Here is a 19319-nt window from a genome sequence, read left to right on the forward strand (position 1 = left end):
ACTGCAAGATATAAACTCGCAATTTTGAAAAGAAAAGTCAATTGCGAGATACAAAAAAGTCACAATTATGAGAAACGGTCACACTTGCGAGACAAACTCCGAGGAAAAAAAGTCAGAATTGTGAGATGCAAACTCGCAATTGCAAGAAACTACCTTTTTAAAAAAAATAAAAAAATAAAAAAAATAAAACTTTTTATTCAGTGGCGGAAACAGGCTTCCATACCTTGGGACCAGTTGATTTGAAGTTAATAAAAAGTGGTGATGCAAAGGCCTTATGTCATGCGTTTGAAAATTTCTGGTTTCCCATTTTGTTTCTACGACAATGCAGTTCATACATTTTAGGTTAGCAAATACTTGAGAATAACTGGAGCCAATCCTTAACAGGAAAAATTGACTTGAAGTAACCTAGAGTTCAGAGGCCTACTCAAAGCACAATGGTGATGGTTCATGGGTTTTTACCAGACAGTTCCTTAAGGGCTTTCTTCTTGGCCTAGTCAGCTTCCGAGTATAGCAATAGTTCAAGTTAGCATTACAGACAGTGTAAGGGGTAAGTTTTCGGTTCTCATTTGTTACACATGGCTCTTGAAAGAATATCACACTCTACTAGCTATACCCACAGCCCAAGGTGCAAATGTGCGGCAAGCTGTAGCACACAAACACAAGCTCATTACAGCTCAGTAATCTGCTGTTTAAAGGGGTTATGAAGTGTGTCCGCCAGATGCTGTTTACAGTAATGGCATCACCATGCAGCAGAGACTACAGCCAAATGCACACTGCTACATGCTCAGTAGAGACCTGTGCTTCAGTGAAGGCTATTTACTAAGTATAGCTTCTTAAGACACAAGCTACTCATTACTCAAAGTAGTTACACTACAGTCAAGCTCCTTGCTACTAGAAAAAGTAGTTAGCAGTACTACAAGCTAATAATATGAACTAATGAACTAATCTTAAAGTAGTTAGCTACTAGGAGGTACTAAACACAACGTCTTTCTTCCTTCACAAGGTTTAAAATCACAACATCTTTGTTTCCAGGTGTAACGTTACAGAACGCTACACACACACTTTTTAAAACCATACTAACTATAAATGTACACCCAATCCAACTAATAAACTTCTTAATTTCAAAAAGATGAACCGCATAACTGTAACTAGATGTGAATGTCACTACTGAACAGCAATTCTCCAGAATTTTTTTTTGAACTGTTCATTTAACAGAATAATCCAAATTAACCTAACAAATATGTTAGGAGAGTGTGTTTAATTAATGCCTGAGTTTGCTTGATTACAAATATCACTCTGATTAAGTGAACAGTAGCCGATTAAGTGTTGTGAAATTTCAGAAATGTAATTATTATTGGCGCTACATTTACTTAGCAAATTCCCAACACTTGCAAAGGCGTGTACACATCTACTTCAGATACTTAAGGAAATAAATAAAATAAATGGTGGTTTATTTCCTTGGTTTATTGGTTGAAATCGTCAAAAGGCGAGAATGATAGAGAGACAGCGACAGAGCGAGTAATATCTACTGGCTGTAGTGATGAAAACATCACAGGGCCGTCCCATCTCTTTGGCTGCACGCTGTCTGGGATGCACAGCTGCATTTACTGATAAGCAGAAAAACACTCTGTTGAGATCAAACAAATGTGGTGTGTCCCTTCCAGGACGGGGTGCAAGAGACCAGTAGAGGACAGGACAGTAGAAGACATGATTGAGTGACTGATTGATCTGTGCAAAATCAGAGTACGCTTTCTCTATAGGCCACTGCTTACAGTTTGATGAAAAAAATCCTCTGGAGGCTAGTTCAATAAGATTTTGAAATTGCGTGTATGTGTGTGTGAAGGCATGTTGCATGTGTGTGCGCTGTCAAAAAGAAGAGGGAAGGAAAGTGATACTTGTTTATGATTTGTGGATTACTGTGGGGGGAAGTGGGAGGAAATGCGGAGGATAGACAAAGTAAAAAAAGGAAATTAATTTTTCTTCTTCTTTCCTTGGTGTTTTGGAACCAAGGGTAGTATTTGAGCCACATTCTCTTTAAATTTATGTTAAGAAATAATTCATTAAAAAGCTTGAGTATCTCATAGGCACCATATTAGATGTGCTAGTTCGATTGTACTTAAAGACAGAAATGATCTGTGACAAAAATGAATTAATTAGAAGAATAATGGATTTACGTCTTTCATCAATATTCAGTACATTTTTATTCAAGACAGGCGAGTCAGTTGGAAGCGCTAAAGATATTCATTACTAGTAACACTATTCATATTTAATGACAGGCTGAGCGTGTTGCCCAATATTCATTTTTTTCACTTCAGTCAAAAGTTTCATTTGAATTTTTGTAAACAGCTCAGTCCTAAATCTAAAATAAATACGTTTTTCAAAGGTTTTTGGACAGTAAGCTGTTTAATGTTTATTTAAAGAAGTCTCTTCTGCTCACCAAGCTTGCATTTTTTGATCCAAAGTACAACAAAAACAGAATTTTGAAATATTTTTACAATTGCAAATAACTGTTTTCTATTTGAATATATTTTATATTTTAAAATGCAATTTATTTCTGTGATTCCAAAGCTGATTTTTTTTAGCATCATTACTCCAGTCACACAATCCTTCAGAAATCATTTGCTGTTCAAAAAAAAAAAAAAAAAAAAAAAAAAAAATATATATATATATATATATTATGGTGAAAACAGCTGAGTAGAACTTCTTCAGGTTTCTGTGAAGAATAGGACGTTCAGAAAAACAGCATTTATCTAAAATAGAAATCTTTTGTAACATTATAAATGTGTTTATCATCACTTTTGATTAATTTAAACCATCCTTGCTATAAAAAAGTATTAATTTCAATTAATTACAATTACAAGGATCTATAAGGATCATGTGACACTGAAGACTGGAGTAATGATTCTGAAAATTTAGATTTGATCTCAGGAATAAATTACATTTGAAAATATATTAAAATAGAAACAGTTATTTAAAAAAAAAATCACAATATAACTGCTTTTGCAGTTTTTTGGATCAAATAAATGCTGGCTTTAAAAACTTTTGACTGATAGTGTAAACAAAAATAATCTTATCAAACATAAAGGTTCTTTGGTTTGTGGAATATTTTTATTTCAATAAATAACCACAGAAGCCCTTAAGCGCATTTTGCTGAGTTTCAACTTTCAAAGTTATTCTGACTTACAGTAGTAAAACAACTCTAAATCAATGTATTTGTGATAAACTTGTTGAACAATGATACATAATCACAATCATGTTGCTTATAAATGTATTCCCAGGCTTCTGGAATAAATAAACAAAGATAAACAAACAAACAAAAACAGTACTAGCATCTACAGTGAGAGATTTAAGGAGTATATAAAAGCAAAAATACAGACTAGAGAGAAACAAAAATCTCTCCACTGAATCAAGATGAAAAACATGACTACAGAGACGGGATTTTATGGCATTCTAAAGAAAACAGATCCATACCATCGCAGCACATAAACATTAATGCCCTGCATTGACTATAAAGCCTGTGGTACAGTATATTTATGCTTTTTCCCGTGGCGCTGAACTCTCAGGTCCACTGTGTTCATCTTCTTCTTCCAAACCAACTATCATCATCTTTACAATTGTCATTACAGTCATCATGTTGCTTCAAAACAGAGAGTGATCAGTTATATCTTAAAACGCAGTACTACTTTGCTTTACTCCCAAGAAGCGACGGCTCTTTCCATATTCATGTGGTTTTTACATGAATAAAACATACGGCTGTCTTCAAATTGGAAGCGATATATCTGCTAGGTTTACACCCCCTCAAGCAATTTCGCTTAATTAGCTTGCTTACGTTTCTGAGGGTCTCCTACGGCAAGATGTATACTGCTTCATGCCTCTGTCAAATGCAAATAATCACAGAGCATTTCTACCCTGTGTGGGTGAACGAGAGCGCGTGCGAGAGAGAGAAAGTGAGATAGGATGGATGAAAAACAAAACAAATTAGTTCTAGCACATAACTCATGAATTCTGCTCGAAAGATGGCGCGTATGTGCATCTGCGTCTGTCACAAACATGCAATTGCAAGAAGCACAAGCCCAATTCCACGGCCCAAAGCCATAAAACGTCAATGAGAAGTTGATTCCCGATGTTCATATTCTCAGCTTTAAAGCTTGAGAATGAAATGTTTGTCTGCGTTTAACTAGCAAAGCACGGAGTGACGAATTTCAGACGCTTACGAGCAAGTCAATTTGCTGTCTGCGTTCCGCCGTCAAGGTGTTTGATATTTTTGCTCTTTCTCTTTCTTCCCAGTGTACTATTTCCAAAAAAAAAAAACAGATTCAGCAAGTCTTTCACAAACCGCTGACTGAATCAACAAACCCCTCACAAGTGTCAGGTCGAACGAGCCCAGTTGTGGGTAATTTTCTCTCGGCTCAGTGATATGTGACACAAGTGTTTGTTATTGGGAGCGAGAGCATGTGCTGAGTGTGGGACTTAATTGCTGGTGTCATCTGGGTTAACTTGCTCTGTTAGGACCTGTCATACGAACTGAGCTAAGACAAGACAACCCAAATGCTGGAGTTGTTCTTCGGCTGCACTGTATAATTACAGACGCTGCGATGGACAAGGACGTGCGCTCTGGAGCGCTCAAGCTTGCGCAGAGGGAAAAAAAAAAACTTCTGAAACTTGACAATTTCAGAAAGTAATCAAGTGGGTGGATGAGCAATGAGTTCATTTGATTTAAGTCTTGCTTTCAATTTCATTCCTTCACTGTTCATTCATACTGAGAAAGTGTCTAATGCACGGATGAGGGAGCCTGAGTGTGTATTACATATAGAGGAGGTGTCATAGGAAAGATGGATGGAGGTCTGGCCTAAGTTCCTCCCTCCCAACTCTCCATTTCAGTCTGGACCATAAGCGTTGATAGACCCTATTTTAAATCTGCGATTAACTGAGCTGTCAGCACCCTTAAAAATCTGTGATTGTGTGATCTCTCTTCACGTTTGATGAAAAACAGCAGCTGCGGCAGCTATCTGAAGCTGTTCGCTGTGAATACTCATTAAACAACTTTAAAGGTTATGTGAAGTATTATACTTTTGCCTCTAAAAATAATTGTCAATCAAACAAGTTTCGAACTTCTTGCTCTTAAAGGGACTGTTCACCCAAAAATAAAAACTCTGTCCCTATTTACAGTTCTCACCCTCATGTTCATTTATTTTTTGAATTTGGAACACAATTGAAGATATTTTTAATCTTCTTTCATCCTTTTTGTCCATTTATTGAAAGGTCACACATTGTAAAAGTAATCCCAACCTATTTCTGCTAATATGATAATTTCAGTCTAATATTAGCAAGAATCTCGTAACGTTTTATTACATTGGTTGTCGAATGCAGTTCAGTAAGTAAAATGTCTGGTGAGTGACTCTAAATGGTTAATTCTTTATTGTGCACAAAAATGTACCACCTACTGTACACTAAACCCTTTTCTAACCCTAATCAATAGTGTTAACAAAAGGAAACGTGAGATAAAACAAATTTACTGCGTTGACCAAGCCATTTCAGCTTGGTTCTACAAGACTTTGCACTCTTTTAATGTTGTTTGTGTCTTACAGGACTTGTACATGAGTGCAAAACTGTACCTGGCGAGCTACCAAGTGCACTACATCAGAAAAGGAATCCAAGTGGTTGGTGTTTTATAGCCTTTTTTTAAGTGGCAGTGAATTGTATGTGTAAATATGTTTCAGACGTTGTAGGTAAAATGTAAGTATTGGCACAAATTTCCAATGTTGAGTTATCCATGTAAATAGACAAGATGTAGGAACAGATTTGATTTAGGCTTTTATTAATATATTAAAACAGAGTTCCTCATGGATGTTTATTGGTGTAGGAAGGGCTTTATTGTCCTAATAAGGCGACATCTATTTAAATTTTTAATAAAAAATGATTACACTCAATATTATTATTGCATACTGTTTTATAATGTACTACAATACTGAGGTGCAAATATCTGCCACTAAGTATTAAAAATAACATATTTATTGCAAATAAAATGCTATTTTTACACAGTGTAAATATCGCTATTTGCAATTAGTGTAAATAGCATCTATCACCAAGAAAATACACTGTTTCAATTTGATCTTATGATAAATCATATGTATGTTACGTAAAAAATTTGGTTCTACAAAACATACATTTATGTACGTTTTTAGACACTAAAACATACAATACTGATGTATTTACAGCAACCTAATGTACAATACTGACATATTTTCAGCATTTTAATGTACAATACTGACGTACTCACAACACCTAAAACATAAATTATTTTCAATTGCATTATTACATTTAATGTATTTTCATAATACAGTATAATAACATTGTTCTGTGATCTTGATCCTTGTTATTTTGGTAAAACACTTGTATGTAAACTTTTGACGTCAACTGTATGTTCAAATTGTATGTTTTAGCATCAATTAAAATGTACAAAATGTATACGTTTTCTGCTTCTAAACATTATATACTAATGCCTATAAACAATGAGACCAGGGGCCTCATTTATAAAGACTTGCGTAGAAACCATCCTTGATTTTATCTAAGAACTTTTCTGATTTGAACGTAAGAGCGATTCAGAGAAAACGAACGTACCACGAAATCCATGCATACGCCAGTCATTCGGTTATAAATCACAAATGATCGTGGAATTGTGTGCAGCTGAATGTTCCGCCGTCGAAACGCCCCTGCTTAATTAATTAACATATAAAATGAGCTCATTCCTAAAGCAAAAACTCCGTGACAATGGCAAGTAAAAAGGAGCGCAAGAAATCAAATTATGAGGCTGAACTATCTGCAATACCAGGCATTACCACAAGGAAACGGTCGTACACCAAGCTGGAATCTGACGTGGAGATAAGTACTTTTCCACGTCAAAGACAGTTTTTATAAATCTGTACTTTGACGTGGATTTGACCGTACGAACACTCTAAGATCAAATCAGTGTGTAAGAAAGTTTTATAAATGAGGCCCCAGGTTGGCTATTTGCACTTAGTGTAAATACCATCTACATATAGCTGCATCATTTCACATTCAAGTGAGGGGCAATGGGTCTTGACCCCAAGGATAACCTTTGACCTTGACCCTTGAGGATTCCACTATGGGCATATACCCTTGTCAGCTCATCGCATGTCAAACTCACCAATAGCAGCATCGAAATGCTTGACACATGCGGAGAGACCTGTCCACAAGCATCTAGTCCTCGAAAACAACATTTGAGAATAAAATGACACCAATTAAAATGAAGAGCAAGACCATCTGATGCCAGATGATAGATGTCATAGCGATTCACTAAGTATCATTTGGCCTTCAAATAAATATTACAGGTAGAAAAAAATGTGCAAAATAATTCAGAATGCTTCAGCATCAGACGGTGTGGCAGAGGCCCGGGGATATTACTTAATGAGAGAGAGAACGCAAGGGCACAAGAGATGAGCGCTGCGAGAGAGCGATAAAAGAGGGATGGCAGATAGCAGGAAATAAATGGAAACAGAGAGAGAGATAGACACCGAAAGCCAGAGAGAAGGATTGAGGGAAGGAGATAAATGGTTAAGCGAAGAGGGAAAGAGAGAGAGATGAAGGCTGACAGAAACAAACACTGGTAAATGTGGGAAGAGAGGTGTAGAGATACAGAGATAAAGAAAACAGGAGATGGAGGATGTACGGAAGGAGAAAAGAGAAAAAAAGAGTGGATGAGTGGGAATTAAAGCCAGATGCCTGAAGAGAAACTACAGTCACCTAAGGGGCAGAACTGGCATTAGGACAGGAAAGAGAGAGAGAGAGAGAGAGAGAGAGAGAAAGCACCTGATCACACATCTCTCTCATTCCCTACACCCTCAATTTCACTCCATCTCTTCCCTCACCACCTCCCAGAATTCATTGCTCTTAGTGAATCTCTCTTTGTTTCACAGCTCCAGTAGGTTTCTCCAGCTGTCAGACAGTATTGTGTGAATTAAATGAGAATCAAGACACTGTTCGAATTCAGAAATCGGGGTAATGAGGAGTGTATGCGTCCAAACAGGCAGACTATAGCTCTGTTCCAAAACCTAATCTTACAAGGCAGCATCCTAACCATCATGGCACCTCATAATTGACTGATCTGGAACACTATACTATGAACAGCAACTATCAGTGCCATACAAATTGAGATCTGGATTGCAATTGCAAATATTTTATATCGAATTTGATGTTAGCAGAATGATACTCTAAAAAGCATACAAAAACAAATATTACAGGGAAGATACTAGGCAAAAATATAGTTTTTTTCCATGCACTTGTCAGTTTTGAGATTTTGGGTTAAAAGCTGTTTGGCTTTTCATAAGTGTTTTAGAATAGTGGAAAGAAAACATCCAAAATGCAAGTGTTTATTTCATTGACCATTTTTTCTATTTGCGTCTGTAGATGTCAGTTACAATACATACCTTTGAAGGCTGTTTTCTCAAAAAACTTTTTTTTTTTTCTCATGCACCGAGTCAGAAATCTCCACTTCAGTAGAACTTGCCTACAGCAAATTTTAGTTTTATTTCTATCTACATTTTAGGCTTTTTATACAGAGGGGTTTGTTTATATTTTTTTGCCTAAATTTATACAGCATTTCATTCCTAAAAACATTCCTAAAAGCATAATGTAATGTTTTTTTTTTTTTTTTTCTGGCTGTTGACAGCATTTTCTGATTTATGGAGTGGTAAAAGATAAACAAAATCCCCCTCTGTAAAACAAGAAATGAAACAAGAATTTTAAATCTGGCTTTATCCAGTGTTCAGATTTCTGTTCTGGGAGGTATGCAAATGAGTGCATATTTAAGTATATGTGACCCTGGACCACAAAACCAGTCTTAAGTCGCTGGGGTATATTTGTAGCAATAGCCAAAAATACATTGTATGGGTCAAAATTATAGATTTTTCTTTTATGTCAAAAATCATTAGGAAATTAAGTAAAGATCATGTTCCATGAAGATTTTTTGTAAAATTCCTACTATAAATATATCAAAATGTAATTTTTGATTAGTAATATGCATTGTTAAGAACTTAATTTGGACAACTTTAAAGGTGATTTTCTCAGTATTTTGATTTTTTTGCACCCTCAGATTCCAGATTTTCCAATAGATTTATCTCGGCCAAATATTGTCCTATCCTAACAAACCATATATCAATAGAAAGCTTATTTATTGAGCTTTCATATGATGTATATATCTCAGTTTTGTAAAATTTTACCTTACGACTGGTTTTGTGGTCCAGGGTCACATATACTGCCTATTTAAACATTACATTTCAGAAGCTACAAAAATGTTTGCAATTATTAATGTAATCAATCAACTAGGGAAGTGTGGTAATATCTAGGCTGCATTTTTTACTCAATTCAACTATATTTTCAGACACTTTTTAGTACTGAATGAAATACAGTTTATTTACAATCATCACTTCTAATTGCATCCTTTTCAAAGAGTTTTTGTGTATGTAGCACACCTATGATGTATTCAAATGTTGCCTATGTAGATACTGGAACACATTACATTATGTAAATGCCCTTTGTGTAAGCTGTAGGATACTCACACTTTTAGAGTCCAGCTCCGGAGGGTTATCATTGATGTCAGCAATGCTAATGAGGGCCGTGGCGGTGTTGGACAGGCCGAAGTTCAGGCTGCCCTCCATATCGGTGGCCTGGACTATGATGGTGTACTGAGGCACTTTCTGAAACAACACAGAACATGTCCATTTTAATCAACTGAAGGGACAACATCACAAAATAACGACTTAACATGAGGATTTATCACATATTTTTTTGCAGTTTTGGAATTAAAAAAAAAAAAAAAAAATCTACTTATGATGTTGTTTATGAACAACTTTATTACTTTTCTTTCAAGAACAACCACACAAAAATTTAATTTAATTTCACTTCTGGGAATGACTGTACAGACATGAACAGTAGATTTAAAATGGTTACTGGATGATTACTATGTTATTTCAAAATAATATAGTATAAATACAGTATATTTTAATATATACAATGTCTATTTTAAAAGGTATTGTACTGTTTGTATTTTCTGTTTTGTTGTTTTGCTAATGTAGGTCATTATGAAATCCCCAAATTTTTCCCAATTTAAGAAAAAAAAAACTTTAAATTTACTTTAATTTTTCTGTATTTAGTTTTTTTTTTTCCGTTTAAATTTTTGAGTTTTAATGGTTAAATAAAAAAAAATTAAATTTAAAAAAAAAAAAAAAAAAAAAAAAAATTAAATCAAAAAGCATGTCTAATTAATCAAAATCATGAAACTTACACAATTTAACAGCAATTTATTAAAAGTTTGACAAAAATTACATTTTTAAGGCCCTAATATGTATGAAATAAAAATTCTGTGTTTTCTATGAATTTTCTGAATTCCATTTTAATGGTTTCATTCAATTTTAATAATCAAAAGCATCTCTAATTAATTGATTTATAAATAAAAGAAAATTGAACTGTGAAATACTGTGTTGTGTATTCACATTTTGCTGGTAAATAAATTCTAATAATTATTTTTTTCTATATATATATATATATATATATAGTTTTAAAAATAATTGTATTATTATTAATAGTATTATCATTACATTAAGTAATATACTGTCAAACCAAAAATTATTTAGACACCAGATATTATCATTATTATAATTTTTTTACTAGAGTTTGCAGGACACTATAGTTCATTTTTAATTTAATTTTAATTTTCAATTTTCTATTTATTTGTCATTATTAAGTGAGGATAGCAAAATAAAGTAAACTGTGACATTTTATATCCCAAAAAGTTTTAAAACAGTGGCAGAAATTTGATAAAACATTTTTACATACTAAAGTTTTATTACATACCTTTCTATCAAAGTTATCTGACATTATCAAACTGAATTTGTGGTGACACATTTAACTCTTGAGTTTTTGTCATATTTTATTACCATTTTCTAAACTATAGCGAAAAAACTCTGATAATGTGAGAAATGTTTAATAAATTTATTGTGTCAATAAATTTTGGTTTGACTGTATTTCTGTCACAGTTTCTTCAAGTTAAACCAAACTTTTATTTTGACGAGCTGCTGTGAAGACGTGCAAGTTTCTGTTTGTATATATAATGATAGTTTTTCTCAAAAGAAACAGTAAAATGTTAGTGAAGTGACTCTTCATATTTTCAGTTTCAGTTTAAGTTTGAGTAATTTTAGCATTTGCTTTTGTCATTAGTATATATATATATATATATATATATATATATATATTAGTGGTGGGCATAGATTAATTTTTTTAATCTAGATTAATCTAGATTAAATCTTGAAATTAATCTAGATTAATCTAGATTAAAATGGCTAATTTGAATTCTGCTGAAGGCATTCAGAATATGTGTGCTACCCAAATAATGACTAAAAGTAAGTCTTTGAGAACGGGCCAGGTGGCGCATTAGACCAGGCGCTCATCTCCTGTTTCCAAAATGCATTACAAACTGCTTGACAATTGCATTTACAACACAATTAACTATACAAACTTGTGTAACCAAGTACTTCTGCGCAAAAGGCTGTACGACGTGCACGTTCCCGTAAAATACACAGGCGCGCGGGTATGGATAGCCTATCTGCGTGCATAGTCTTCCAATAAACTGCGTTGCTTTTAGAAGCGTCAATTCAGTTGTTGCATATAGTTTAATGTCTTTATTTCGGGATTATCAAAGTAAATTATAACTCAAACTTGAGATTTTACTGGGGCACAGCAGATTTTCACTGGGGCACGTGCCCCATTAAAAAGGGTCTAGCAACGCACCTGCCCTGAAGCGGCTTCATAACTGCCTCAGAAGTTGGAGACTCGTTCTCACCCCCTACAGTGCAATTCAACTAGATATACGTCATCCGCGCTAAAATATCAAGGTGAAAGTCATCATATCTTGCGTAGTTTAGACCCAGCTCCCAACCCAACTTTGAGAATAGATTAACGGCGATATTTTTTTTATCGCGCGATATGAGTCTCACGTTAACGCAGCACGTTAACGCCGATAACGGCCCACCACTAATATATATATATATATATAGTTTTAATGTATTATATCTGTCGTTTTTCTTTATATTAGCTTTATTTCAAATGAAGTCTTAGTTTTTGTTAACAATAACAACATAGTTCCAAAGAATGTGTCCAGAAAAACATGGTCCAAACATCTCCAAAAAACAACAAATACTGACTGCCATAGGAAACAAATTTGGGAAACCATGGTAATACCATAGCACTTTTTTGTTAGTGCTGTCCCTAAAGTATGACTAAAAACCTTATTCATCCATTTTCTGTGACGGAACAGCCGAGCAGTCTAGAAGCTTGGCATCTAAACTTGAACAAAGCCGTCTTACAAAGACTTTGAGACTGTGTATATTTGGGAAATGGCGGCTCTTTCTTTGTGTTTGTCTGGGGATACGTCTGTCTGTCTGTCTGCTTGCATGCAGGCTTTTCTGTTAATTAGGACAAGAGGCTACTGTGAGCTTTGTTTTGCTTTGATACTTTGTCGCTCACTATTTATGGAAAGACACACACCCACACGCATACACACGCAGATAATCAGTGCGCAAAAACAACTCTTCATCAACGGACATGAACCAGCCTGTTTGTAACCACGGATGAAAAGCAAGGGTTGCGGGGGCAACAGATGGATAGAAACATGCGTGCACACACACATCGAAGTGTTTGTTGTTGCATGGCCAACATTCCTTTGGGCACAGATCTGAAAGTGTGCCCCCGTCCATGCTCGGGTGAATCTGACTCCAGTTAGTCCACACTGGGAGGAGACAGAGAGCTGAGCCTGAGCCAAAGCCTCTCCTCTGCCTCTTTCAGCTCCAGCCGTATTAATCCGGTTGGCCGAAAGCCTTCTGTTGTTGCAGACAGGAAGTGGGGGGAGTCAAGGACAAGTCAGCGTTCCACTGAGACTGGTCTGGGGGACGGTGTCTTGGAGGGAGGTGACTGACTGCTGCTGTGAAGCAATGAATACCCTCACAAGAGCTTGCTGCAGATCTTGATGGTTTTACTTTGAAGGCTTCCTTTTGTTTTAGCAGATGACTGACCATGGGACATCAATTTAACCGGAACTAAACATGAGAAATGCCTCTGTGACTCTGGCTAAGGACTGCCTACGTAGGCAGCATAATTATGTTGCCTTCTAAAGCCAGATTCATAGATGCATGTATCCTTCACAAGAAAATATTTCACAATTCTGTAAAAAAAAAAAAAAAAAAAAAAAAAAAAAAAAATATATATATATATATATATATATATATATATATATAGTTATGAATCAGAATATATATAATTAAATCAGACTATATAAATGTAAATCCGAATATTTAGTTATAAGTCTGAATATATAAATACAAATTGTAATATAAAAATGTTAATCATGAATATACAGAAGTAAGTCTGAATATATACTTAGAATATTATATATATATATATATATATATATATATATATATATATATATATATATATATATAGTTATGAATCAGAATATATATAATTAAATCAGACTATATAAATGTAAATCCGAATATTTAGTTATAAGTCTGAATATATAAATACAAATTGTAATATAAAAATGTTAATCATGAATATACAGAAGTAAATCTGAATATATACTTAGAATAATATATATATATATATATATATATATATATATATATATATATGTAAATTGTGAATATGTACTTATAATTCTGAATATATACATGAAAGTTGCAATACATAGATATAAGTCTGAATATATAGATAAAAACTAAATATATAAATGCAAATCATGAATATATGTATAGAAGTTAATCTGAATATATAGTTAAACAGCTGAATAAATAGAATTAAACCCAAAAATTATATATTCAGACTTTACAGTACTCAAACTGTATTCTGAATTGCATTTATATATTAAAATGTATTAATATATATATATATATGTATATATATATATTGATTTATGTCTATATATTAAGATGTATAAGTATATATTCAGATTTACTTCTACATATTCATAATTTAAATTTTTCTAAAACAGTTTGTATCTATATATTTAGATTTACTTCCACATATTAACAATGAAGATTTTATAAAATCTTAAAAACGGGCTTAAAAACTGAAAAAAAAAAAAAAAAAATCCATTCGGTTCACTCCGAGCAGAATCGATATTATAACGTTTAACCGGTTAACAAACGTTATTTTATTACACGGCGCGATAGATAGATAGATAGATAGATAGATAGATAGATAGATAGATAGATAGATAGATAGATAGATAGATAGATAGATAGATAGATAGATAGATAGATAGATAGATTGGCTTTATGTTTTTGCTTTATGAAGTTTGGCTTTATGTTTACAAATGATTAAACCAAATTCCGTGTTCGTGTCATTTGAACTTCTTGTCTTTAAAACCGAAAGTAAACGAGTTCACCTGGAAACTCGTTACAAATGCGCTAATAATTTTTAAAAAACTATTTTCTTGTTTGATAATACTATAGCGAAATAAGCCCCTTCAAGACCATCCGCTTAACATCCTGACCACACGGCTTAATCTGCGATAAAAACCTGGTGACTTATTCCTTACCTAATATGCATAATAGGCTATTTTCACTCAAACAAAACAGAACTCCAGACAGTTATGATTTTACATTTAATGCATAAAAGTAAAAGAAAACGTAATGCATTGTAACATTATAAAACAACAACAACAGATTTTTTTTTTTTTTACATTTAACACAACAGATCAACAACTTAAATTATAATATACCAAATAGGCTACTAGAAAAACTGGATGGGCTTCAGCAAAATATATATATTTTTAAAAAAAGTCAATCTATAGCCTACTTAAACTACAAGTTTTAATTAGGCTACAATAACTTAAACCTAAACATACCTTTGCACATGAAACAGCCAGGTGCTAACCTTAAGCTCGTCGCATCAGAAAGGGCTCTGCTTATGACGTCTGCTTGGCGGGCTTGGCATTTCAAGTTGTATGCGTCACCGTCGCATTTGCGCACACAATTTGAATTCATGTTTTTGGTCTGCCAAATTGATATAATAAAGAGAACGATAAAAATACCGTTATTAACCGGTTAATTTGGAATTTCTGTTTCCGTTTCTGTTCAGAACGATTAAAATTGATTTTATTTTCGTTTTTGTTTTTGTTCCTGTTCAATGTCATTTGTTTTCGTTTTTCGTTTTCGTTCCTTGAACCGGTTCAGAGCCCTGATATATATATTAATAAAAAAAAAATAATTAAAATAAATATAAATATAAAAATAAAAATGTGTGAAAAAAATTATATTTTGAAATATTATTACAATTTAAAATAACTGCTTATTTTAATATATTTAATATTATATATATTTATTATACTGTTTATTTTAATATATTAAAAAATTGTTTTTTCCTGTAATGACAAAGCTGAATTTTCAGAATTATTACTCCAGTCTTCAGTGTCACATAATCCTTTAAAAATTATGCTGATTTGCTGCTCAAAAAACATTTCTTATTATCAATGTTGAAAACTTCTTTGATACATAGAAAGTTTAAAACAAACAGCATGAAATAGAAATCTTTTGTAACATTATAAAGGTTTTTATTGCCACTTTTTATCAATTGAATGCATCTTTGTTAAACATTAATTTCTTAAAAAAAGACCTAAAAATCTAACTTCAAACTTTTTCAAACGGTAGTCTATATAAAAAGTACAATCTAAACGAATACTATATACAGCATATGGAAGAAGAAAGGTATCAAGGCATGTACAAAATAAATTTTTGAGTAGCATCCTGTCTACTAAGATGCATTAATTTAGCAAAACCATGTATCTTTCTCTATCTATGATATCCCATGTGATATCCAAGTTCACAGCTGTTGGTGGTTTAAAAAATACACATTTTTCAACTTCAGATTCCATTTCTAATGGGAAATATGCATTGTAGTCAATAAATATTCATTTGGTTATCTCTAAAGCTCACTTGAATTTGTTTCAGCTCAATGGACGTGACCTTATGATGTCTGGAAGCCTGTCTGAAAAATGTTTCCTTAGCGAAAACCTTTATTCAAAAACTGTTTGTTAATTAACTGACTGACTCGACAGGTCTTTCAGAGTCTTTTGCCCTGTCTAGCCATCCATATTTCAGTCTTCCTCAGGTAGTTGTATTTAAGAGGCAGGTCAGGGACTCCTCAGAGGAGCGCTCGCAGTTTTAAAGCACTTAAAGAACCGCAGAGTACTGCGGACACACACTGAGAGTCATTAAAACCTGCGTCTTCTCGTTAATATTGCCCAGTTCGGCTCTATTAATGAGAACTCAATAGCGGCTGACCTTTATTAACACCATAATGAAATATCAATACTGTCTCCTCTGGTTATGCTCTGTAGAGAACAAGAGAAACAAATCAGTGTGTAATTAATCTCGCACACTTTTCATACAGCGCCGGCTGCGGGGATGGAGAACGTGACACCAAGACATGAGCTTAAACACATTTCCAGGCCTGAAGAGAATGTAAAATGATTACACCTCAGGACAACTGGCAGAATCTCAGCGACTTGAGAGCAGATCCAGCAGGAGACGACTTTCACCCATACAGGCTCTCACACGCTTGAGTCAACTGTTATGAGGAGCATTTCACAGCCCAACGGGCCCTGACCTCACTTCTCCCCGGCACCTCGCTCGCTCCCTCGGGAGAGGAGGGAATAGCAGAGGTGATAAGGGGAAGGAGAGGAGGAAAGTGACGGTGGAGGAGATGATAGTGCAACCAGAAGTTATGATTCCCCTCATCTCGCACATGCAGGAAGCTTTGGATCACCTGGGAACGACTGGGACACACACACGTGTACTTCACACCGATCGATTCCCTAATCAGGCGCGGCAGAGTGGACACGTTTTAACCCGGACCTGACACAACGAGGCAAACGCGCACACACACACACACACACACACATACGCACGCGGACCACATGGCCTCTGGCAGAGACAAGAGACAGGTAATGAAAAGCAACAGCCTGGACAATCTGGCTCGAACAGATTCACAGAGCTGCAGAGACAGACATGCAGGGCTTTTAACACAGACACAGAGACAAAAAGATGCAGCACTGCCACTGCAGAACTTTCGAGCGCTTTGATATAATGTGATTTAAATCCGTGACCAAACACTGTGATACACACTGGTAATCTGACAAATGAAATGAACATTTATGCTACATTTGGTTGAAAAGCAGCATGGGATAGTTCACTTATAAGTTCAAATTCTGTCTTCGTTGACTCATGCTATTGTCTTTTGAAATTGTATTGAAAAACACAAAAGGAAAAGTTTATAACTGATTGTCCAAGCTGCTGTTTCTAGTTGTGGACAGAAACAGATATTTTGATGGCCGACACCGATATCGAAGAGATATATAAAGTCGATAACATATAGGCCATGTCTACTAATACATTTTTGTTTGAAAATGGATCTTTTTATCTCCGTTTTGGCCTTCCGTCCACACTGAGACGGCGTTTTTGTCAAGGAAAACGAAGCTTTTTGAAAACGCTCTCCAAAGTGTATACATTTGAAAACGCTGTTTTCACGCTGTAGTATGGATTGTGAAAACAGAGGCTTTTGAAAACGAATTAGTCATGTGACGCATATTGTACCAATAGATACACTGCAAAAAATGCTTTTCTTACTTAGATTTTTTGTCTTGTTTCCAGCCAAAATATCTAACAATTCTTAAATCAAGAAGGATTTCCTAGACGAGTAAAAACTGTCTTGTTTTCAGAAAAAAAACAAGTCAAAATTAAGTGTGTTTTTGCTTGAAACAAGCAAAATAACCTGCCAGTGGGGTAAGAAAATTAATCTTGTTTTCAGTTTGAAATAAGATTTTTTCTTCTTACCCCATTGGCAGATTATTTAGCTTGTTCTAAGTAAAAACACTTAATTTTGCCTTGTTTTTTCTGAAAAGAAGAAAATAATTTTTACTCGTCTAGAAAATCCAATTTTAGATATTTGGCTGGAAACAAGACAAGAAAAGCATTTTTTTGCAGTGTATATAAAGGTTTTTATTGCCACTTTTTATCAATTGAATGCATCTTTGTTAAATATTAATTTCTTAAAAAAAGACCTCAAAATCTAACTTCAAACTTTTTCAAACGGTAGTCTATATAAAAAGTACAATCTAAACGAATACTATATACAGCATATGGAAGAAGAAAGGTATCAAGGCATGTACAAAATACATTTTTGAGTAGCATCCTGTCTACTAAGATGCATTAATTTAGCAAAACCATGTATCTTTCTCTATCTATGATATCCCATGTGATATCCAAGTTCACAGCTGTTGGTGGTTTAAAAAATACACATTTTTCAACTTCAGATTCCATTTCTAATGGGAAATATGCATTGTAGTCAATAAATATTCATTTGGTTATCTCTAAAGCTCACTTGAATTTGTTTTAGCTCAATGGACGTGACCTTATGATGTCTGGAAGCCTGTCTGAAACATGTTTCCTTAGCGAAAACCTTTATTCAAAAACTGTTTGTTAATTAACTGACTGACTCGACAGGTCTTTCAGAGTCTTTTGCCCTGTCTAGCCATCCATATTTCAGTCTTCCTCAGGTAGTTGTATTTAAGAGGCAGGTCAGGGACTCCTCAGAGGAGCGCTCGCAGTTTTAAAGCACAAGAAAAGCAATTTTTTGCAGTGTAACTATGTTTATACCTGTAATTGTGCATGTTATGTCTATTCACTGTCACACTGCAGCTAAAGAGATTTACCTTGTACACTCTTCATATTACAGTCCTAAAATTATGAAAGAAAATTTACTCACAGTTTCTGTCCTGCAAAACATGATGACAGCTGCTTTTTAGATAAAATATGAGCGCGACATGGACGATGAATGATAAGATATATCCATAAAGAAGAATTGTGTGAAAACTTATTATGTCTGTTCCGTCTGTATAATCTCAGTGAGTTTTTGGAGGCTTTACTTATGTGCAGTAAGGCGAATTTAACGTCAGTGTGGATGAGAAACTTTTGGAAAATGCTTGGAAACGCTAGTGTGGACGGAGAGTGTTTTAAAACGAAAACTTATCCAGATTAATGTAGATGTAGCCATAAATGAATGAAGATGAGAACGGGAGCTCCTGTCCATCTATGCTGGCATTCCTTGCACTGTCAAAATGAAAGTCTTGCTTCCGATACTTATCAGACAAACAGAAAAATTTAAGCAAATTGTTGACCAGAACTCTTTTTAAGTACATTTCAGCTTGTTTCTCACATAAAGCTACCATAAAGCTGCACAATTTG

At 34.3% G+C, this 19319-nt stretch overlaps 1 protein-coding gene across 1 annotated transcript in view; it reads right to left on the reverse strand.

The window, feature by feature from the left end:
* Positions 1-19319, reverse strand: part of cdh4 (cadherin 4, type 1, R-cadherin (retinal)) — a 195556-nt gene that overhangs the window by 20463 nt on the left and 155774 nt on the right. Inside the window, exon 7 of the mRNA XM_073825480.1 lies at positions 9579-9716. Coding sequence (XP_073681581.1) covers positions 9579-9716 — 138 coding nt within the window. The remainder of the gene's footprint in view (positions 1-9578; positions 9717-19319) is intronic.

This window comes from Garra rufa, chromosome 20 (genome assembly GCF_049309525.1).
Source record: "Garra rufa chromosome 20, GarRuf1.0, whole genome shotgun sequence".
In the NCBI taxonomy this organism is placed as follows: domain Eukaryota; kingdom Metazoa; phylum Chordata; class Actinopteri; order Cypriniformes; family Cyprinidae; genus Garra; species Garra rufa.